This window comes from Panthera pardus, unplaced genomic scaffold, assembly GCF_024362965.1.
Source record: "Panthera pardus isolate Hobbes unplaced genomic scaffold, ASM2436296v1 HiC_scaffold_25, whole genome shotgun sequence".
In the NCBI taxonomy this organism is placed as follows: domain Eukaryota; kingdom Metazoa; phylum Chordata; class Mammalia; order Carnivora; family Felidae; genus Panthera; species Panthera pardus.
In genome coordinates this window covers 3,644,212-3,669,042 of record NW_026526821.1, presented here as the reverse complement: position 1 = coordinate 3,669,042, position 24,831 = coordinate 3,644,212, and the positions used below count along the sequence as shown (strand labels likewise).

Here is a 24,831-nt window from a genome sequence, read left to right as displayed (position 1 = left end):
GAAGTGAAATTAATCATCAAGCCTTGCAAACGTAAGGGCCGGGGGGAGATGGGGAAAAGTGAAAAAAAAGGACACACAACACGGATGAACGTAGAGGCGCAAAAATTAGTGCGACATAAAAAAGAGGCAGAAAAGCAAGTGACTCAAAGTGGTCTTTAGAGTAAAATGAGACGCGGAAGGTCCCAGAATCGAGTCCGAGTTTAGAGGCAGGAAGGTAAACACAGAGATCACGAAGTTTCTGAGCAGAAGAATGCTACCAGGACGCCGGTATTAAGAAAAGCATGGGACACCACACGGGGTAGCTCACAGGATGAAGCAACCGTGTCCGAGAACAACGAGGGGGTGGCTGCATCAAGCCAGGTGTGCGAAGATGAGCAACAGTGAAGGGCGTGAGGAGGCCAGGACTTGAGAGATGCTGTGAAAGGACCACCGCGGGTACCTTGGTCCTAGGTGTGACAGGAGAGGAGGCTGGATTCAGGACGCCATCCAAACACTAACGGTAGCCTCACTGAAGTATGCAGACAGATGCGAATTTGACACAAAAGATTTAAAAGAGTTTGAAGCCAGACTTTAGGAAAAGACTTGGAGGGACACACCAAAGGAAACACCAGAAGAGCGAGGCGTCACTGTGGCACTTTGAAGAGAGGTCCGGTACATTTCAAGAGTTTACACTGGGCACGTGAAGGAGCTCTGTAAGCGAGAAGGCACAGACGTGTTCAGGAGGCTGAGCCACGCTTTTAGAGCAAATCTACATCCAGAATGTAGGGAGGGAAAGTACCTCCAACGTAATGACAGAGTAGGGAGACAATTAAAATGCTAGCAGAAATCAGAGGAGGAGAGGACAATAGGAAAGACAGGGCTGTTGGCCATGTCAAGTGTCACAGCGAGGGAAGAAGGTGGAGTGCTGGTTCTGTTGAGTGTGGCCTAGAAGGGAGTCTCCACGAGGAGGAGGAGGAGGAGGAGGAGGAGGAGGAGGAGGAGGAGGAGAAGGAGAAGGAGGAGGAGGAGGAGGAAGAGCTTACTACTTTGCTTTCTGTCCTTGTGTGAATAAAGAGACACTGCATTATGGATTTGTGTTCTGCATAAGGCCAAAAGCAAATACAAAACAGGGGATAAATGTAAAAAGTGGTAGTTACTCTCTTACACTTACACATAAACAGAATTGCTAAAGCACAATGCTTTTGTTTGCATTTGTAAAAGGCAGGGGAAAATACTCTGAAATGTTATTGATGACGACCATTAATGTAAACTCTAGATACCTTTTTCTATAATTACATACAGCAATGATTTGATCTATGCCGTTTTATAAACAACTATTTTGACACCGTATTTACCCCAAGCTGACTATTCTTTCTGTCCCCTTGATTGCTGTTTTTGATACATTTTGGAGGTTTAGCGAATTCCTTTTGGGAGTTAGGTTTTTCCTTCAAACTAATGATTTCCTCTTGCATGGGTGAGATTTGACTTTCTGGCACCAGAATCTGTTGGAGAGAATGTGGAAAAAAGTATTTCAAACTCCAAACCACACAAAGTTCTCAAAAATCACTGGATGTCTTGGGGCGCCTGGGTGGCTCAATCGGTTAAGCGTCCGACTTCAGCTCAGGTCACGATCTCGCGGTCCGCGAGTTCGAGCCCGTGTCGGGCTCTGGGCTGATGGCTCAGAGCCTGGAGCTTGCTTCCGATTCTGTGTCTCCCTCTCTCTCTGCCCCTCCCCCGTTCATGCTCTGTCTCTCTCTGTCTCAAAAATAAATAAACATTAAAAAAAAAAAAATTTAAAAATCACTGGATGTCTTAATCAAGCGCCTACTCATCCCACACTTGGGTCAATTCTTTCTGTCTTCCGTGTACTTAGTCCTACAGATTGACCCAACAAAAAAGCATCCACGTTTCAAATGTCAACAGACAGAAAACCAACTTTGGCAGTAGAGGCAGGACATATACTTCTAATTTTTAAAGTTATCAAAACTATTAATAACTATCTTCTGTACTAAAATAGTAACATACTTTAAAAATCCCATACATCTTATTGGGGCACTCTCTATGCTGAGACAAGAGATCTTTTAGCTACTCACCCTCTAACATCATACTGTCCTAGTACTTATGGTTCAGCTTAGCCCAGCGATAAAAATCAAGTAAGTCAGACACATACCTGTGATCCACTTGCATCAAAAATTATATGCACAGATGTTTTGGCAACGGAAATACCTTGTTTTCTGGTAAATTCCTAAAATTAATTCAAAGAGATGTCATTTTCTCTCAGTTCCTTCTATTTTAATGCAGTTATTTCCTGTTTCCTTTCAAAACTGCTGTATTATCTCAAATCATTATTTTGTGTATGTAAATACCCTTCTCAGAATACCGTAATGTCTCTTCACTAATCAGTCTTCCTAGCCTGCCATTTTGGTGAGTGTCCCTCAGAAACATAGTCTCTTTTTCTTTACCATAAATCTTTCCCACAGCTATAAACTGAATGTGTCCCCCCCAAAATTCACACATTGAAACCTAATCCCCAAGAGATGGTATTAGGAGGTGGGGCCTTTGGGAGGTGAGTGGGTTATCAGGGCAGGGCCCTCATGAATGGGATCAGTGCCCTCATGAGACCCCAAAGAGCTCCTTCACCCCCTTCTGCCATGTGAGGACACAGCGAGAAGATAGCCACTGTGAACCAGGAAGTGGGCCCTTACCAGAAAATAAGTCTGCTAGCACCTGATCTTGGACTTCTAGCCTCCAGAACTATGAGAAGTCAATGTGTGTCACTGAAACCACCAAGTGTATGGTATTTTTGTTACCGCAGCCTGCACAGACTAAGACATGCATTACCCAAGCTTGTCAACGGGATATCTCCCTCAAACTTAACATGAATTGTCACCTTACGAACTCATGATGTCTTCCACAATTCTAGAAAGCACCTTATCTAAATTACACCCATCAATTTCCAAAGCCATATCAAGCCCCATCTCCAAAGCCTTTCCTTTAAGTCTCTTAACAAGCATTCTCTTTCCTCAACTTCTATACCCTATTTTCCCTATGCCACTCATTCACTTCTTCTGGGGTACAGTCTGTAATTCTCCCAATGTTTACTATCGTAAAAACAGGGTTTTGTCTCAATTCACTTTTTAAACACCTAGCAGGAATTTTGTCAGATGTTTTGAGTACTGCAGCTTATTTTGTGATCTGAGATTCTAAACAGGTGTCTCAAGGATACAACTAACAATCTGATGGCTATTCCACATTACAAATTTTAAAAACTAAAATCTACATGTCATTTTAAGAATTCTAGGGAAAAAAAATCAATGAAACTTATAGCCCCAAATAACTAAAAGTTTCCAGAATTATGAAAATAAATATTTATTTAAAAGAATTTGATGAAAGTATGTATTAAAAAGAATTAAAACACTTACCCTGTATTTATTTGCACCCCAAATTTTTTGTGTCACACTAGCAATTTCCAATGATGCATCAAAATACAGAAGCAATTCTTTCCCTTCTCTTTTACTAATTTTTACTATATTTTTCAAGATTATGGTCAGTAGCTTCTTCGATTCTCTCACTGCACATAGACAAATCATACTGATTAGTTTACATTCATTTCTATGCTGCCACTCTATAGGTACAGTATAAATAAGAAAGTCATGCAGCATATTCATTAAATCGAAATAATATTAACTTCTGGATCTAACAATATGCAAACAAATCAATTCAATTTATTTTTCCGAGTCTTCTGATCGATGAATTACAGGCTAATAACTAATAAGCTAAAGCCATAAATATGTTTTGGACACTCACAGGTTCTTAGTAAATATTTCTGGAACACATCTAAGGGAACTATTTGCTTAACTTAAAAGAGGCAAACAAAATAACTTCAGTTCCATGCATAAATAAGTATATTTTTAGGCAAAAAGCATCTATTCAAACATTTCTGTTAAATCCAGTTGTTACAAACAAGTTGACAGTCAACAACGGTCAAACAACTTGAGTGCCAGGAAACTGAAGAAGAATACGGTGCAATTCCTCATGAATTCACTGATCCAGTGAAAACAGTCAGTGCCAGTTTGTAAGAGGGATTTACGTCCCTTCGGAATCACTTGGCATCCAATTCAAGTGCCTGTACTATGGACTACAGGCCACCAGGGTCCTGTCCTACTCTGCCAGTGCTCCTGTTGACTGGCAAGTCGTCACACCTGCCCCCAGTGTACACTTTGGGGCAGGAGGAAAACACCCTGATGGAAATGGAGCACACCATGTAGAAAAATTTCTCTGCATCAGGGAAAGCTCTACTGGCTACTCCATGACCTAACCCACGGGATAACTGTCTCCATTGGCTATAAAATTCTGATTCCTATGAGGCTTACTCAAGCAGAATATGGGTTGTTTTTGCAACGATATGGTCATGAGAGCTTCCAGAGTAACATCTGTCACGGTAATAAGAATTATTAATTGCTTGAAGACAGTGGTGACAGTCTCTAATTTAAAGAGTGCGGTGGTTTTATTTTGGGAAAAAAAGTCATGTGTGTCAACAGGAACAGGTATTCAGACTTTAGAGATGAAAGTTTGGTGACTTTGAAGACAATAATGTTTTGAATGCTGATGATGAATATCAGAAAATGTATAATCCTGATGTATATTTGTGCTGATTATTGTATCGCTCTGATCTGATTTTTTTCTGCAGCTTGCTATGAACTAGTAAATGAAACATTTACTTCGCTGCTTACCTAACCATGGTATTAGAAATTACTTCAAATGTTGCTGAATGCTTTGTGCCTTTATGTGCAAAGTGTCCTCCACATATATTGTAACTATATAAGAATTAGTTGATATTTGTTATCTTTTATTGTCAGCTTTGTTGAAACTTCTGGTATTTCCTTTGACTGCGTGGACTATGTCATGGCTTGTTTTTAATTAGCAATATTACTGAGATATCAGAAAAGTCATTTTATTGCTCGCTAAAGAATCCAAGTATTTACAGATAAACATATTTGGACCTTATGTTATCTACATTCCCATAGGAGATTCCAATACACTATAGGTACATGAATATAATAATATGCTTTCTCCTGCAAAGGCATTTAAAAAATTTTTAAGATCGTCCATGGAGACTAAATAAATAAAAATTCTTACATATTATATACAAAAGGGTCTAACTGCATGCACCCCATTGTGCTGCCTCCTCATCCCCTAGTCTGCAAGTATACTAACTGATCTCGAGGTTTTGCTTTTTTTTTGTTTTTTTTTTTTTTTTTTTACTTCCATGGGTGCCATTCATGTAAAAATTCGGTCTTGCCTGCTCCATACAGGTTACATTAGATTACCACATTATTATGAAGGATATTAAAGGATACAAACAAACAGCCAGGTAGAGAGATAAGTAGCGTGAGGTCTGGAAGGGTCCAGAGACAGGAGCTCCTATCCCTGTGAATTTTAGGTTGTACCACCCTCCTGGCACAATGATACATTCTTATTCACCAATCAGGAAGCCCCCCCAAAACACTTTTAATCCACATATAAAGAACTTAATGTTTTTTATAAAAGTATCCTCGTAAAATCAGGATGAGTTTTATATCGGAAAATCTTAAAAATCAGCTTCAAGTTATGCTATTAAAACAATGAAAATAACTTTTTTTTTGCCCAATTATGTGCAGCTACACTTGGCAAGATGCAAGACAGAACCGCATTAAGAAGTGGCAGCAGTGATTGGCGTGAAAATAGAGGAGAGAGAAGAAATTCAAAAGATTTTAAGAGACAGTAAAAAATGGATGTGGAAAAAGATCAGTTAAGGGAAGGAAACGATCAAGAGTGGCTTCTGTATGGGGCGGGGGGAGCTGGAAGGTTATCCTACCATTTGTCAAAACAGGAAATAAAGAAGGAGTTTGGTGGGATAGAATCATGAGTTTAGTTTCATTTTTATCAATTTTAAGTTTATTTAAATTCAAGTTAGTTAACACACAGTGTAACGTTGGTTTCAGTGATTCATCACTTACATATAACACCAATTGGTCAACACAACAGTGCCCGCCTTAATGCCCATCCCCCATTTAGCCCATCCGCTCACCTACTTCCCCTCCAGCAACCCTCAGTTTGTTCTCTGTATTTAAGAGTCTCTGGGGGCGCCTGGGTGGCTCAGTCGGTTAAGTGTCCGACTTCGGCTCAGGTCATGATCTCACGGTTCATGGGTTCAAGCCCCGTGTCGGGCTCTGGGCTGACCGCTCAGAGCCTGGACCCCGCTTCAGATTCTGTGTCTCCCTCTGTCTGCCCCTCCACCGCTTGCACTCTGTCTCTTGCATCGTCTCAAAAATAAATAAACACTTAAAAAAAAAAAAAAAAAGAGCCTCTGGTGGCTTACCCCCGTCTCTGCTTTTATCTTAGTTTTTCTTCCCTTCCCCTACGTTCATCTGTTGCGTTTCTTAAATTCCACATATGAGTGAGTTAGGGTTAGGGTTGTTTGTCTGACTTATTTTGTTTAGCATAATACATTCTAGTTCCATCCATGTTGTTGCAAATGGCAAGATTTCATTCTTTTTGATGCTGAGTAATATTCCATTGTGTGTGTGTGTGTGTGTGTGTGTACCACATTTTCTCTATCCATACATTGGTCAATGGACATGTGGGCTCTTTCCATAATTTGGCTATTGTTGACAGTGCTGCTATAAACATCGGGGTGCATGTGCCCCTTCAAATCAGCATTTTTGTATCCTTTGGATAAATACCTACTAGTGTATTCCTAGGTCTTAGGGTAGTTCTATTTTTAATTGAGTTTAGTTTTAGACGTGGGTTTAGATATTTGAGACATCTGCAAACATATAAAGGTGGGATAGTTTATTGCTCACATCTCTATCTAGAGCTTAGTTAAGAAATTAGGAAAAAAGATTCAAAAATCAAAGTGTAGTCAACAGTGTCAAATGTAAGGGAAGGGTCAGTACGAGGACTGCAAGTGTGCAAACTGATACTAATAATAAAGTTTATTATTTGGACATCTAAAATTCAGTGGAGTGGGACAGAAAACAGAATGTAGTAAGAGCAGGACTGAAAAGCAGGAGAAAAAAGATTTAGTAAAAACTCTCAAAGTTAGCTATAAATGGAAAAAGAGTAAGAGGGCTAGAGGAAGACAGAGGATCCAAGTAGGCTTTTTGTTTGAAAATACAGTAACACATGTATCATAAAAATATGGGTACCATAAAAATATAAGATGTGAGGGGCACCTGGGTGGCTCAGTCCATTAAATGTGCAACTCTTGATCTTGGCTCAGGTCATGATCTTACTCATATTGCAAAGTTTCTGACACACGCAAAACCAAAACAACAACGACAGACAGACAAAGAACTTTTTTGTACAACTGACAGCAATGGCACAAAAGCCAGGAAAGCAAAAATGGAAGTATACTGTTACGGAGTTCCCATGCTACACATAAGAGGGCATAATATTACACACTATCAAGCTAAAGATGTATAAAATAAACCCCAAATCAACCATTGAAGGGGGTATAAAGCCAACAAAAGAGACATAATAAAATCACTGGAAAAATCAATTAATACAAAAGAAGAAAGACAGAAAAACAAACATGGCAGAAGGAGTGGTAGGGAGAAAAAACAAGAGCTAGCTGGTAAATTTAAAGCGTATTCAGAATCACATCAAACACCGTAATTCAAAGGCAGACATTGTCAAATTACACTTAAAAAACAATGCCTTTAGTATATGATGCCTACAAGTAACCCACATTAAATAGACAAAAATGAGTTAAAAATAAAGAAAGATATGCCATGCCATAATTAACCAACAGAAAGCTGGAGAAGGTATCTTAATATTAAAGTAGATTACAGAGCAAAGAATTTAACTACAGGAAGAACAGGGTCATTTCATAAAGATCAAGGGGTCAATTTAACAAGAAAAGATTCTACTACATGTTTGTGCAACTAATCGTAGAGAGTGAAAATACCTGAAGCAAAAAATGATAGAACTCAACAGGAAAAAAATCACAATTACAATGGTGACTTCCATACCCCCCTCTCAGTAACACAGGACAAGCGGATGAACAGGATATGTAAGACTCAAATAACATTGTCAACCCACCCTCCCACCCAACCATAGAATGCCCATTCCTTTCAAGTGCACACAGAAGATTTATCATTACAGACCACATGCTGGGTCATAAAATAAGTGTCAAGATTTTTAAAAGGATTCTCAAATCATACAAAGTATGCCCTCTAATAACAATGAAATAGTTATCTCTGAAATCCCAAATACATGGAATCTACATAAAAAATTTCTAAATAAAACTATGGGTCAAAAAAGAAATCAAAAGAAAAATCTTAATCAGATTAATGAAAATGGAAATACAACATATGGTAATTTGTATAGCAGGATGCTGCTAGGAAGTACTCGGAGAGAATTTAAAGCTGTAAATTGTAAATGGCAGGACACCTGGTTGGCTCAGTCAGTTGAGCGCCTGACTCTTGGTCTTGGCTCAGGTCATCTTCCCAGGGTCGTGAGATTGAGCCCTGTGTCTAGCTCCACATTGGGCCCCTGCATCAGGCTCTGCACTGAGCATGGAGCCTGCTTGGGATTCTCTCTCTCTCTTCCTCTGCCCCTCTCCCCTCCTCTCTAAAATAAAACATAAATAAAAATTTTAAAAGCATCTTCATAAAGTACAATACAATAAAGCTGAAATGGCTATACTAGAAGAATAAACAGTCTCAGATCAATGACTTCAGCTTCCACCCTGAGACACCAGAAACAGAAAGGCAAATTAAAACCAAAGTAAGCTGAAAATAAAGAAACAATAAACATGAGAGCAGAGGTCAGCAAGATTGAAAACAGGAAAACAAAAGAGAAAAATCAATAAAACCAAGGGCTGGTTCTTTGACAATATCAATAAATCGATATTCTCCTTTCATCAGACTGATCAGGAAAAAAAGATACAAGTTATGAACATCAGAAGTGACAGACAGGCCATCATTATAGTCTACAGACAGTAAGGACAGGAAGGGGCCACAATAAACCACTTAATACCAATAAATCTGACAATATGGATGAAATGGAGAGATTACGAGACACAAATTATCAGTTTACTCAGGAAGAAATAGGTAACATGAAAAATTCCTTAGTTATTAAATAAACTGAATTTGTGGTTAAGAGCCTTCACAACAAAGAAAGGTGCAAATACTAGCAAGTAGTTAAGAAAGAAACAATACCAATTTTACACACATTCTTGTAGAAAACTGAAAACTATGCAGTGCCTGGGTGGCTCAGTCGGTCAAGTGTCCAGCTCCGGATTTTGGCTCAGGCCATGATCTTGCAGTTCGTGAGCTCAAGCCCCATACCGGGCAGGCTCTGTGCCAGCAGCACGGAGCCTGCTTGGGATTCTCTCTCTCCCTCTCTCTCTCTCTCTCTCTCTCTCTCTCTCTCTGCTCCCCTCTGCTTGTGCCCACTCTCAAAATAAATAAACTTAAAAAAGAAACCTGAAGACTATGGAAAACTTGCCAATTCATTCCGTGAGGCTAGTAACACTGCCTGCACTCTGCCACAGAAAGACATAGACCTAGCATACAGAACATCAAATTCCTGCCTGACTTCTGGGAATCAGTGCCAATGATACAGAAAAGGAGAATACATACCAAAACCAAGTGGGGTTTATCCCTAGAATGCAAAGTTAGTCTAACATTGGAAAATCAATGTATTTCTATTAGGAACCTAACAAGAGAAACCATATATTACATCAACACATGCAGGAAAAGCATTTCCTCAAATCCAACATTCTTTATTATCAAGGAGGGCTCTCAGCAGCTTAGGAATAAAAGAGAATTTCCTCAGTCTGATAGAGGGTACACATGAAAAAGTGTCACCGTAAATAGGTCATAGTGAAAAAAAAATGCTTTCCCCTTAACATCAGAAACTAGGTCAAGACATAGGCTCCCATCACTTCTACTCAACATGGTACTGAAGGTTCCCGGCAGCGTAATACGGCAAGGAGGGAAGACTGACCCTACAGAGTGTCGTCAAGGATGTGGACAACTGGAACTCTCACACACTGGTGGTAAAAATGTAAAATGATAAAACTGCTCTGGACAAGTCTAAAAGTTTCTGAAAAAGGTAAACCTATACCTGTGCTTTTGATCACACTCCCTGATATTTATCCAGGAGAAATAAAAGCATATATATAATCACACATACATGAAGATAATTATACATGAATATTTTCAGTGGCATTTTATAATAGCTGGAAACAGGGAACACTCCAGATAGTCATCAACAGGGGAATGGGCGGAACAAACTGAAGTAAAACCATACACTGGAATACCATTCAGCAATAAAAAGGATTAAACTCTTGATACATGTGATGTGGCTAAATAAAAAAAAAATACAAATGTATATACAAAATATGTCCTATATAAATGTATATATTATGTGTAATATATGTCATGTAAAATATGTAGAATATATACTTCTACATGTAGATTTTGTATATTATATATTACATAGACAGTATACATAAATACATCATATACTGATACAAGTATGTATGTATACACATATGCATTACTAAAAGAAAGTAGCCAGAAAAAATTGCTACATGCTGTATAATTCTATTTATAGAGACTGCAGAAAACGTAAACTTATCCAAGGTACAGAAAACATCAGTGACTTCCTGGGGATAGAGTAGGAGATGGGATGAACAGATCAAAAGGAGCATAGGGGTGCCTGGGTGGCTCAGTGGGTTGAGTGTCTGACCCTTGATTTTGGCTCAGGTCACGATCCCAGGGTCACGGGATCAAGCCCTGTTTTGGGCTCCACACTGTGTGTAGAGCCTGCTTGAGATTCTCTCTTTCCCTCTGCCCTTCTCCCGTGCTCATGCTTTATTTCTCTCTCTAAAAATTAAAAATTAATAAATCTTTTTTTTTTTTTAACGTTTATTTATTTTTGAGGCAGAGAGAGACAGAGTGTGAACGGGGGAGGGTCAGAGAGAGAAGGAGACACAAAATCGGAAGCAGGCTCCAGGCTCTGAGCCATCAGCCCAGAGCCCGACGCGGGGCTCGAACTCACAGACTGCGAGATCGTGACCTGAGCTGAAGTCGGACGCTCAACCGACGGAGCCACCCGGGCGCCCCTAAAAATTAAAAATTAAAAAAAAAGGAGCATAAAGAACATTTAGGGAGACTGGATATATTTACTAACTTGAATACCCTAATGGTTTCAATGTGTGTTTATACATGTGAAGACTCACCAGCTTCCTCAACCCGATGGAAGTTTATCTACAAAAACCTTCAGCTAACGTCATGCTTAGTGGTCAAATACTCAATATTCTTCCTTAAGCAAAGATGATGAAGAAAGCAAAGATGACCACTTTTACCACTTCTATTCAATATTGTACTAGAAGTTCTAGCCATTGCAATAGTGCAAAGGGAGGAATAAAGGAAGGGAGGGAGGGGAGAATAAAAGAAGGATAAAGAAAGAAAGGGAGGGAGGAATGGAGGAAGAGAGGAATAAAGGAAGGAAGTTAGTTAAGGAAGGGCCTTAGAATCAGAAGTAAAACCCTATCTATCTGCAGACACCATGACCGACTACCTAGAATAACCTCAGGAATCCACATTACAACCACTGGAACTAGTGACTTTGGCAAGATTGTAGGATACGAGGTAAGTATTGCAAAATCAGTTATATTTTTATATACTAATAGAAAATATTTGGAAAATGAAATTAAAGATTCATTCCATTTACAATCATATAAGGTAAGATCGAAGACTCAGGAATAAGTTCATCAAGGGGTGTGTAAGATTTCTACACTGAAAACTACAAAGCGCTGTGGAGCGAAATTAAAGACCCGAATAAATGTAAAGATATACCACATTAGTGGACTGAAATACGTACTATCGTCACAATGTTGCCTCTCCCCCTCTCAAACTACAATCGCAATCATACATCCAGCAGGCTTTTTGTAGCAAGTAGTAGGTCAACTCTAAAAGTTATATGGAAATACAAAAGATCTAGAATTTCCTGAAAAAAAAAAAAACCCACAATTTTAGAAGACTTGTACTACCCAATTTCAAGACTAACTAAAAATCTACAGTAATTAAAACAGTGTGGGACTGGCATAGTGAACGGAAAATAGATCCGTGGGATGGAGTACAGCTTTAAGAAATAAGATGTGAACTTCTATCAGTCATCTGACTTTCAAGAAGGGAATCAATGACATCCAGTGGGGAAAGGAAAGACTTTTCATCAAATAGTCCTAGAAGTAACTGCATGTCCATAGAAAAATAAAAATGAACCTCAACTCCTGTATCATACCAGAACCAAATATTAATTTGTAATGGATCATAATCCTAAACATAAAAGCTAAAACCACGAAGTTCTGACAGAAAAACAAAAGTTCTTTATGATTTGGTAGTAGGCAAAAGTTACATAAAGCAAAAGCACAAATGAAAAAAGTGATAAAGTGGACTGTAAACTTAAAGACTTCTGCTCATTAAAGACACCATTAACAAACTTAAAAAGCAAGACACAGATGGGGAGAGAATACACATATGTATCTATCAAAGGATTGGTATGCACAATATTTGTAAGAATCCAAAAACTTAATATAAAAAAAGACAGCCCAGTAAAAAAAAGGACAAAATATTTAAACAGATACGTCACAAAGGAATATATATGAATGACAACCAAGCACATGTAAAAGTGCTCGAAGTCCGGAATTGTGATGCCTACAGCTTTGGTTTTCTTTTTCCACATCACTTTGGCTATTCGGGGTCTTTTGCGATTTCACCCAAATTTTAGAATTGTTTGTTGCAGTTCTGTGAAGAATGCTGGTAATATTTTGATAGGGATTTCACTGAATGTGTACATTGCTTCGGGTAGTACTGACATTTTAACAATAATTGTTCTTCCAATCCATGAGCATGGAATGTTTTTCCATTTCTTTGTGTCTTCTTCAATTTCTTTCACAAGCTTTCTATAGTTTTCAGCATACAGATCTTTTAGCTCTTCAACTAGGTTTACTCCTACGTGTTTTATGGGTTTTGGTGCAACTATAAATGGGACTGATTCCTTGATTTGTCTTTCTGCTGTTTCATAAGTGGTATATAGAAATACAACTGATTTCTTCCTGCACATTGATCTCATATCCTGCTACTCTGCTGAATTCATGTATCAGTATCAGCAGTTTTTTGGTGGAGGCTTTTGGGTTTTCCACGTAGAGTATCAGACTTCAAGCTATACTACAAGACTGTAATCAAGATACTATGGTACTGGCACAAAAACAGACACATAGATCAACAGAAGAGAATACAGAACCCAGAAATGGACCCACCAAGGTACGGCCAACTAATCTTTGACAAATCAGGAAAGAGTATCCAATGGAAAAAGACAGTCTCTTCAGCAAGTGGTACCGGGAAAACTGGACAGCGACATGCAGAAGAATGAACCTGGACCACTTTCTTACACCACACACAAAAATAAACTCAAAATGGATAAAAAACCTAAATGTTAGACAGGAAACCATCAAAATTCTAGAGGAGAAAACAAACAACAAACTCTTTGACCTTAGCTAGAGCAACTTCTTACTAGACACGTCTCTGGAGGCAAGGGAAACAAAAGCAAAAACGAACTATTGGGACCTCATCGAGATAAAAAGCTTCTGCACAGTAAAGGAAACAATCAACAAAACTAAAAGGCAACTGACAGAATGGGAGAAGATATTTGCAAATGATGTATCAGACAAAGGCTTAGCATCCAAAATGTATAAAGGACTTCTCAAGCTCAACACCCAAAAAACAAATATTCCAGTGAAGAAATGAGCAAAATACATGAAGAGACACTTTTCCAAAGAAGACATACAGATCGCTAACAGACACATGAAAAGAGACTCAACATCACTCATCATCAGGGAAATACAAATCAAAACCACGATGAGATACCACCTCACACCTTTCAGAATGGCTAAAATTAACAACTCAGGCAACAACAGATGTTGGCGAGAGAACACCCCAAAGTGTTCAAAAAGGAAACCCTTCTGCACTGCTGGTGGGAATGCAAACTATTGCAGCCACTCTGGAAAACAGTATGGAGGTTCCTCAAAAAATTGAAAATAGAGCTACCCTACAACCCAGCAGTTGCACTACTAGGTATTTATCCAAAGGATACAAAAATGCTGATTCAAAGGGGCACATGCACCCCAACGTTTATAGCAACACTACTGACAATAGCCAAATTATGGAAAGAGCCCACATGTCCATCAACTGATGAATGGATAAAGGAAATGTGATGTTTATGTGTGTGTGTGTGTGTGTGTGTGTGTGTGTGTGTGTTATTATGTGTGTGTATGTATACGTGTGCGCAAACACACACAGTGGAATACGACTCAGATCAAAAAGACTGAAATCCTGCCATTTGCAACAACATGGATGGAACTGGAGGGTATTACATTAAGCTAAATAAGTCAGTCAAAGAAAGACAAATATCATATGATTTCACACATGTGGAATTTAAGAAACACAACAGATGAACACAGGGGAAGGGAAGGAAAAATAAAATAAAAACAGGGAGGCAAACCATAAGAGACTCCTAAATACAAAGAACAAACTGAGTGTTGCTGGAGAGGTCTTGGACTAAACAGGTGATGGTCATTAAAGATGAGCGCTGGGTGTTATACTTAAGTGATGAATCACTAATTTCTACTCCTGAAACCATTATTACACTATAGGTTTACTAACTTGGATTTGAATTAAAAAAATAATAAAAGTGCTTAGCATTTCTGGTCACCAGTTATTTGCAATTAATGACAATCATGACTGGGGTGCCTAGGTGGCTCAGTCGGTTGAGCGTCCAACTCGGCTTATGGTTCATGAGTTTGAGCCCCTCGTTGGGCTCTGTGCTGACAGCTCAGAGCCTGGAGCCTGCTTTGGATTTTGTGTCTCCTTCTCTCTGTGCCCCTCCCAGCTCATGTTCTGTCTCTCTCTCTCTGTCTCAAAAATAAACAATCATTAAAAAAGTTTTTTTAATTAAAAACAAAAGACTATCATGACATACCACTACATCCCCACTGAAATGACTAAAATATATCTCGATATGTGAATCTGTAGTGGGGCCAGTCTTACAAGTTGTAGGACTTTGTCCAGCAATGTTACACAATGCCAGTCATAAAAGTGCAGGAACTAGATGTCTGGATCTAATCATACTAATAGAAGAAAAAGGCAAGAGCCTTGAATATATTGACAATAAAGTGACTGATCATGGGTTTTAGACTAGATAACAAAAATAAGTTCCAAAAGGAATCAGGAAATTGGGGGTGAGGGAAATGTGGGTTCAGGGAATTCTGTTAGCAATGTGAATACAAGAAACTGTTGACTTTGTTTTCATGAGTATTTTTTTACCCCAGAGAGCATATAACTGCCATGTGATAAGAATCAAGTAGAAAATAAGCTTAATACCTTCAATGCTGTATATTTGTACTCTTTCCTCAGGCACAGTCACTGCTTCCCATTGATGATCCTTAAATTCAAAAACAGGTTTGACCATAAATAAATAATTTACCCCTGCTTTACACCCTCTTTAAACACCAGTTTTTAAGTTATACAATCAAGTTTATTTTTTATTAAGTACCACTAAGGAACCAGTTGATACAACCTATTTCTTGCTCCATCAATTGATCGTGTAATAAATACATTACAGGCCACATTTAATCTGCTTGTTCACTTTTTTTTTTTTTTTAACGTTTTTATTTATTTTTGAGACAGAGAGAGACAGAGCATGAACTGGGGAGGGTCAGAGAGAGGGAGACACAGAATCCGAAACAGGCTCCAGGCTCTGAGCTGTCAGCACAGAGCCCGACGCGGGGCTCGAACTCACGGACCGCGAGATGATGACCTGAGCCGAAGTCGGCCGCTTAACCGACTGAGCCACCCAGGCGCCCCTGCTTGTTCACTTTTAAAACAAAATTTGATGGTATAATTTCCTGGTTTTCTATTCTTGACCAAAAAAAAAAAAAAAAAAAAAAGAGTAACTACCATTAATATATATTGGAGAATATCCTTTTTAAGAATGTTACCAAATCCTGTTATCTTGCCTTTGAAATACTGTGTGAAATCATGCACATTCATCAATTCCCACTCAATTGATTGACTGTCCTTAGATTCGAACACGGAATGCATACGAATAATAGCGGAAATATTTCCCCCTTCTCTCTTCCCAGTGTTTTTGCTGAAAATTTGTATAACGGGGTAACACTGATTTCACACATGCACAAAAGCTACAGGAAAAATTAGATTCCACTGCTAAGAGATGGGATCCGAAAACCTCCCACTCATCTGGTGAGGAAAACAGACCCAGACCTTTTGTGGTTCAGGACAATTCATTCTAGGGAATTCACCTGAACCCTCCATGTGTTTGCTAACTGCCTCCACTTCTCGGCCTGGATTGAAACCGGTGCACAGGCCGAGGGCCCCACTGCGGCTACCGCTACTGCAACCACATCTCTGGCTACGGTGCTGGCTGCCCCACGTACCGCAAAACCTCAGGGCCGGGAGGAAAGGGTCGGTCTTGTCTTTTCTGCCCGACACTCCGAGCAGTTTCAGGTCTCTGGGTATAAAAAAACTTGCTCCCGTGAGGCATATGCAGCTGGCCATTTTCAGGTTCTAACTCCAAAGTGATGCTTCCTGCTTTACTGCCTTCCTCTTTAAGAAATTTTTATCTCAGGGACATTTTCATATTGGTTAAAAGTAGAAGCCCTCGTATAACAAAACCAACTGTGCCCTCGCCGAGCCTCCACAGGCCCCGGTACGCTACGCACATCTTGCTTCACCTTCACTGCCTACCTTCCCTCCATCGTATGCTCTTCCTCTTGACCTTGGTTTTTATTTGTGTTGTTTGTTTTTTTTTTTTAACGTTTATTTATTATTGAGAGACAGAGAGACACAGAGCATGAGCAGGAGAGGGGCCGAGAGGTGGAGAGACACAGAACCCGAAGCAGGCTCCAGGCTCTTGAGCTGTCAGCACGGAGCCCGACGCGGGGCTCAAACCCACGAACTGCGAGACCATGACCTGAGCCGAAGTCGGACGCTGAACAGACTGAGCCACCCAGGCACCACGACCTTGGTTTTTATTTAATCTATCATCCTGGCCATCGGTTTGGAAAAGCTCTTATTCTTAAAGTAAAACAAGTACCTCACGAAAACCCTCCTTTGAATCCAATCTCACTTTAGCGACTACTGTGCCTTCGCCTGACTTGGCGTCCTGACTTCTTGCAGGCATGCAAACGTTCCAGGAATGGCCAAAGCGCATGGCTTCCATAGAACTGCTGTCTCACGGACCACCAGTTCTGATGTCAGTTAACACTTGATTTGACACTGTCCACCATTTCCACCCTCATAAAAAACACCCTTCTCTTCACTTTCATGACACCCTTCCAGTTTGTTCTCTGTTGGCTGATTCTGTAAGTGTCCTTCGGGCTAGCATTCCTTCTACCTATGCTGCGTATATCTGTGGTTCCCAGTTCTGTCATTACATCCCATGATCGTGTTTATCATCTATACATACATGGCTTCTAAATCTCCACTGTGCACACTTCCCTCACTTGAACTTCAGATCAGTATATCCAACTGCCTAGCAGACATCTTTGCCGAATGTCCCACAAGGATCTCCACGTCACCCATGCAAAACTGAACTCCCCCTATTTCTGCTACAGAACGCATCCTCCTGTGACACAGCTCTAGCCACCCACTCAAGCTTTATTAATCCTTATTTCTCTTTTTGCCAGAAAAAAATCAGGTCTGCTCAATTCTATCTCTTTTCAAGTCTTCCTGGAACCCATTCATTTCCATCCATCTCCACTGTCACTTTCCAAGATCACACCAGCATGACTTCTCACCAGCATTACCACAGGTCTCCTGCCACTGGTCTTGTCCCTTTTTAATCTGTTCTCCCCCCCCCCCCCCCCCGCCAGAAGAATCTTTAACAAGAAGGTGAGCCTCAGTGCCTAGCGTAAATCTTGCACAGAGTAATTTCTTACTTAATATTCCTTGAATTGATGTTACTTCCTACTTGTAACCCTTCTTTGGCTCCACACTGCTTTATTTCTCTCCAATCTCCTTTCCACTCTATGTACTAACCATACCCTAAATCTTTCAGTTCTGTGAGTTTTCTATTCACTCATTCTTGCAATAAATTTGAGTCCTTGATTAGCTATAAATAAGAAGACACAAGTCCTTGATTTCATAAATCTTATACTCTGTTGGGGGAAAACAAACAACAAACAAAATGATTTTAAGCAACAATTACTACTGTAAGGGAAATAAAACAAGACAATGTGATATAATGTGGTTGGGAGGCAACTTTAGACATTAGATTGAGTTACCAGAGAATATCTCCATAAAGAAGCAATACTTGTACTGAAACCTAAATGGGAAGAAACGAAGATGCAAAGATCTGGCACCTTCTAGGCAGAAGAACCAGCAAGTAGAGAGATCCGAAATGGGCATGATCTTTGTTAAAGAAATAGAAAAAAAAAAAAAAAAATGAATGTGGCTGGAACATAGTAAGCATAGAGAATGGTCTTGAGATGTCAGAGAAACAGCCAGGGGCCAGATCATAAAGACCCTCATATACAATGTTAAAGAGACAAAAGATGGGTTTTAAGCAGCCACTCTACAGAGTATGGATTCTAAGAAAGTCAGAGAGAATACAGGGAGAATGTACTATTGCTACAGAAATCCAGAAAGGAGGGGATTCTGAATATATGTTTTGGAAGAAGAATCTCCCTACATTTCTAGATCAGTATCTGAAACACAGCAGGATTTAACACTTATAAATGCATTTTATACTATCCCTACCATGTATCATACTATAATTGCTTATTTTCTTGTTGGAATCATCCTTAACATCAAACTGAGTAAAGGTAGGGACTATATCAATCCTATTCTATCTTCTTCCAAAATGAAATCCCCCTCCTAAAAATCCAGTTAAAAATATTCCTACAAACCCTAAAAGAATAAATACACTAATAAAAACTATCAGTGACCCTGAGAAGCAGTGCTAGTATCTGGAACTCAATTTTAATTAAGTATTCTATGAAGATACTCTAACATAAAAAGAAATAATGTGGAAATCTTCAGGAGCATTTTGTTAAGGTCTATCCATAGTTTACCTGGAACAAAAAGCAGTATTTTACAAGAGCAGACTAAAATGACTAAATCCTCATTAAAGTATCTGCAACCACATCTGATTAGTAAATGCGGATCAACTCTTAGTTGGATGTTTACGAAGTGACTATATGGTTAGGACTAGAAGCTTGCCTACGGACCAAATATTAAGGATAGCTATTTGGAAACAATGACTCAAGAATTCGGCTCAGGTTAAAAAGAAGTCAGTAGAAAATATACCATCTGGCTGGAAAGTTTAAACATAGCTATTAATATAGCACATAAAGAAGTAAATCTCTTCCAAATACCACCATAAGAATCAATACCTCTCTATTTTCAAACAGAAGATTTTAGAAGGTATAAGACCACTCGTCATTCCCTGTTAATATTTTTAAGTGAGTGCCTCCGTATTTGAGTAACTGGTGTCTTTTCTAAATTTCACTCTTGTTCATATGAATGTTAAATGTTATATCATTAACATGTAATTTATTTCTGAAAAGCTTAGATTGAAAAACTAGTATTAAAATTTAGCATTTTCTGTTGCAATAAAACATCAGAAATAATTTTCATTTCTAATTAACTGCTAAAGGGTTACCATGCTAATCAAAACTATGGGGCTAATACTAAAATCTATTAAAATAGCTAGAAAAATAAACATACAAAAAAATCCACATTCTTAAATTAAGACATTGTAGACACACATAAACAAACATATAAAATGGTAGATGGAATAAAGCTTACGTCATTATCTCCAGCAACGTAGAATGATAGAGCCTGGCTCCCAAGATTAAAATCTATCCAAAATTCCTCAAGTTTTTCATCTGAAGGTATTTTCAACTAATAAAACAAATATATAAAACTGTTATAGACTACGATTTTAAAAACAACAACAGAAAATGAGGCCTATGTTATGTTCATGGTTCAGTTTTGTTTGTGTGTTTGTTTTTAAGAAAAGAGAAAGGTGAGGAAGATAAAGGGCAGACAAGTAGAGCATTTAAACCAATTTAGAAACAATCAAAAGAAATGCTTCTTTAATATTTTACACAGAAATGAGCTCTAAGAAATCACAAATATTCCAAGTGCAAATAAAGGTTAACAATATCAGTCTGAATATATTAATGAATGATAAATCAATTAGTGGGCTTGATTAAGGGAAAAAAAGAAAATCTGAAGCACAGACTTTTATTTAAGTTATCCTTGGCTATAAATATATCACTTCAGAAAACACACACACACACACACACACACACACACACACACACACACACAGAATACTAGACTAGACTAGCTGTATCTGTGATCAAATTATGACTATTTTTAATGTTCTTGTCAATTTATAAGCTGTAATTCACTTGACCCTGGTATCAAAATTCATCCAATAACTAAAACATGTTAAATTCAAAACTCACCTCATGTTTATCAAGAAATGCTGACAAACAAGGAAATGTAAAGACCCTGGAATAAAAAAGTAGTTTGCACTAAAGATTAATAGGCCTTCACAGTGTAATCTTGACCAGCCATAGAGAGCATATCTAGGATCAGAAGGAAATCAGGAAGTAGGCATAACAACTGAAATCAAATCATCTTTTCTTTCTTATTACTTTTTTTTTAATGTTTACTTATTTTTGAGAGAGACAATAGAACACGAGTGGCAGAGGGGCAGAGAGAGGGAGACACAGAATCCAAGGCAGGCTCCAGGCTCCGAGCTGTCAGCACAGAGCACAACGCAGGGCTTGAACCCACAAGAGGCAAGACCATGACCCTGAGCAGAAGGCAGACGCCCAACCCTTATCCTTCTTTATTACATTTTAAAATAAGAGTTTAATGGAAATTTGTTTCTGTGTATTATTTTGAGGATACTACTCAACCTTCCATTCTGACTCGAGTGAGTGTACCAATTTACTTTTCATGCCATCGACTCAGAGTAGAAATTCCTAATTTAGCAGATACTTTCAGTACAGTGGAAGCTCCCATAGGATTTACGTGGGAAAAGAAGAGTAGAAATAAATAATACTGCTGATAAAAATGACCTAGGGGGCGCCTTAGTCTGTTTAAGTGTCCCAACTCTTGATTTCAGCTCAGGTCATGATCTCACAGTTAGTGGGTCCAAGCCCCACATCGGGCTCCACACTGACAACGTGGAGCCTGCTTGGGATTCTTTCTCTCCCCCTTTCTCCACCCCCCCCCCCAACAAAAGCTCACATGGTCGCTCTCACAAAAATAAATAAATAAATAAACTTAAAAAAAAAAAAAAGACTGAATTCACAGAACGCTTTCTTGGGCAGATAATATTATGAGCACTTAGCATATGATCATCTAACTTAATTTTCACAACAAACGTACGAGGTAGGTGTTAGTATAATTTTACAGCTAAGGAACTGAGACAAGTAAGTTTAGTACTTTGCCCAACATTAGAATAGGAAGAGGAGAACTATAATTCAAATCCAAATAGCATGAGTCCCTGCACTTAACCCTCAGCCTGTCTTTTGTTTCCTCAAGTAAATGTGAACTCACACATCCAATAAATGTATCCTGAGCATCTAAAATACAGTGCAAGACACTGAACTCCAAATACTATTCTTTTGTTACTAACAAAACTGATAATTATGATAATTACCTTTCATTCATGCCCACTCCCGAGATTAGATAACCTCAGAAAGGTTAGCCTTAGTGTATGTTAATCACAAAAAAATGTATTTGTCGTATATTTTTATTACAGTACGTGGAGAAAGGAGGTAGCTCAAGTAATATTTATAGCTAGATTTTTATAATAATGCAAATGGAATTCTAAATTATAGTAAATCAATTTCAGACACTCAAAGTTATTAATATTAACTAAAAATGCATGTTTCCTCTAAAAAGTACGAAGTAAAATAAGACCAGTGGAAGATTATTTCAGCCTACCAATGTAGTACCTTATTACACAGTGTTACCATAGGATATTGTTTTAAGTACCTCTGTGCATTTTACATTCCAACCCAACAAATAAATTTTAAAGGTTCAACACTTTGAGCTCTAGTTCTTTGTCAGTAAATGGGTGAATTCTGTATGATGCTTACCTTCTCTTGTCTCCAAGCATGCCATTTACAAGGTTGAGAAATACTCTGCAATCCTAATTTTAAAAAAAAGAGAGACTTTTAAAAAGCAGAGTGGTTTTTAAAAACTGTTGTTAATTTGATATTTTTATACTACTCACTGTTTCAAATTCAGAGTCTTTAATTCCTTTAAATGCATTAGCAATAAAATCCATTGAAAACCACCGACACGAAAGTTCCTGCCTTTGTTTTTCTGAAGTCATTCTACATAGCGCTTCTACGATACCTACTTGTAAGTCATAATCTTGAAAAAAATCGTTAATATGTTATTTGAAATTGTGAAAAAGAAGCTCACACGTCATCATTTATAAGGTATTAGAACAAGCAGGAGAAAGAAACAAAACGTTAGTGTAATTCACTCTTTTTTTTGCCACTTTCTTTATAAGAATTAGATCTATCCCATCATCACAAAAATGAACACAGTCCAAATAATAAGTTTACTAGCAGAAAAAAGGAGTAAAACTTTTCCCCAAAACAGGATATTTAAAAGAAACTCCTAAATATTCAAAGGCTCTGCCATTCCATTATTCGAGTTGTGAATTGCAAAATAACTCATACAATAATCTATAAATCACAGAATCTTTTACTTTTGTACTATGTTTATAGTTATTCCAAAGTACTTTAACCAGTGGTTTGTTCTATATGTAAATCACTACATCAAAATGTTCTCATATGAAACTTACAAAAGAAAATTTGAGTTCTTCTAATAAACACATTGTTTAAAAACAAACTTATTAGTCCCCAAAATATTAAAACTCCCAATTCCAAATATAAAACACTATTTGAGGAATTTCTTAGGAAAAGTAATTCAAATCTATTAGAAAATTAAATTATTATTCATAATCTACAACAGGCATAAATTATATTTAACAACTCCTATTATCGTGCTTAATTATTGTTAGCCCCATAGATACAGACCATTTAATTTCTTATTAGTAATTAAAAATTGCTCAATTGTACAGAGTTTATAATTTCCTCACATAATCTCACTACATTAAAATGTTAATGTTATTTTGACTAAGGAGATATTATATTCTATTAATAAATCTTGAATAATTTCAAATATGAACATTTGAAAAAAACATACTTACCTCCAGCATCTAAAATCCTTTCTCCCATACGACTCCTGTAAACCAAAATAACAGATCATATACTAAACTAGTATCAATTAAATAGAAAACCCACGTATTTGGGGGGGAAATTTTCACTAAAATTTACAATTGGCTAGTATCACAGACCTCTGCAGGACATACAGCCATAAATTATATTACAAATCTAAAACAGCTTATCAGTTTTAATTATTAATGCAACTCATGGTTGCCTATAGCCTTGTAAAATATCCTTTAAATTATTGACTTGAACCCTAATGAAAGCAATGTAATACAAATTATTACATGAGAATAAACATTTCTTGCTCAGAGAGTATTGTTCTGGTGTCTTGAGGCATTTTGTCAAGCATAGCATTCATTTTTTTTAGAGCCTAGAAAAGAAAAAAAGATAATCCATCAACTTTATATATTCAGTTATATAAATATATACATGTGTATATTTAAGTATTTAAAGAAATATTCTAGGTATACAAACTTAGGAGCCTATTTAGCACAGCATTTTATGCGGGGAATAGAGAAGGGTGGAGGAAAGAACATAAACTATAAAACAGTGAATACAAAAAACCATGACAAGGATATCAAAAATAAAATATACCACGATACCCACATTTATCAGAATATACCATGAGTCCAGTTCTACTCTTTGCAATAAGACATAGGTTTTCTATTACTCTATTTTAAGAACTCAAGAAGCAAAATTATTATTTGTTCTTACAGTTACCTATACGTACACACATACATATAATAATACAGGTTGTTTTTAGGATTTAAATACTGAGAACTCCTAATATCTGGATGGTTGAACTTATTTTCATCTGAGCTATGTGTACATAAACCCAGATGGCTATGACTATTCAATAAATATTTAGGTAACATTTATTCATCATTTCAGGCAATAAATTAAGACAGCAGAAATATAATACATAATTAATTAAATACCAAGATAAAATGATTATTCAATTTGATGAATTGCTACTATATTTTCTTCACTTTCTCATTTTTAGGGTTTAAAAGAAAATCTAACAAATGACTTCACCTCTTGCTGAATACAAATATTCACTCTTGAGTCGATAACCAGGACACAGATTTGAGGTATAAAATTTTCCGCTACTTGCCTTTTACCTGAAAGTGTTAAATCATTAATTAATGTATATTTTAAACCATTTTAAATGACAGTCTTTTCTTATTTGAGTTAATGAAAGAATGCACTAGTTCAGACATGGCCCACTGTCTAGATGGGCATCAGAAAACATGAAATCCAATCCTACCTCTTCTTTTTTTTTTTTTTTTTTTTTTAATTTTTTTTTTTTTCAACGTTTTTTTATTTATTTGTGGGACAAAGAGAGACAGAGCATGAACGGGGGAGGGACAGAGAGAGAGGGAGACACAGAATCGGAAACAGGCTCCAGGCTCTGAGCCATCAGCCCAGAGCCTGACGCGGGGCTCGAACTCACGGACCGTGAGATCGTGACCTGGCTGAAGTCGGACGCTTAACCGACTGCGCCA

General features: G+C 37.8%; 1 protein-coding gene across 1 annotated transcript in view; it reads right to left on the bottom strand.

Annotated features, from left to right (window-relative positions):
• Window positions 1-24,490, bottom strand: part of SYCP2 (synaptonemal complex protein 2) — a gene marked incomplete at its 5' end in the record, with an annotated part of 58,372 nt that extends 33,882 nt beyond the window's left edge. Inside the window, 11 exons of the mRNA XM_019426388.2 lie at window positions 1,335-1,481; window positions 2,150-2,224; window positions 3,402-3,550; window positions 15,417-15,477; window positions 19,863-19,958; window positions 20,531-20,576; window positions 22,181-22,233; window positions 22,318-22,460; window positions 23,308-23,342; window positions 23,611-23,696; window positions 24,362-24,490. Coding sequence (XP_019281933.2) covers window positions 1,335-1,481; window positions 2,150-2,224; window positions 3,402-3,550; window positions 15,417-15,477; window positions 19,863-19,958; window positions 20,531-20,576; window positions 22,181-22,233; window positions 22,318-22,460; window positions 23,308-23,342; window positions 23,611-23,696; window positions 24,362-24,490 — 1,020 coding nt within the window. The remainder of the gene's footprint in view (window positions 1-1,334; window positions 1,482-2,149; window positions 2,225-3,401; window positions 3,551-15,416; window positions 15,478-19,862; window positions 19,959-20,530; window positions 20,577-22,180; window positions 22,234-22,317; window positions 22,461-23,307; window positions 23,343-23,610; window positions 23,697-24,361) is intronic.
• Window positions 24,491-24,831: the final 341 nt, after the last annotated feature.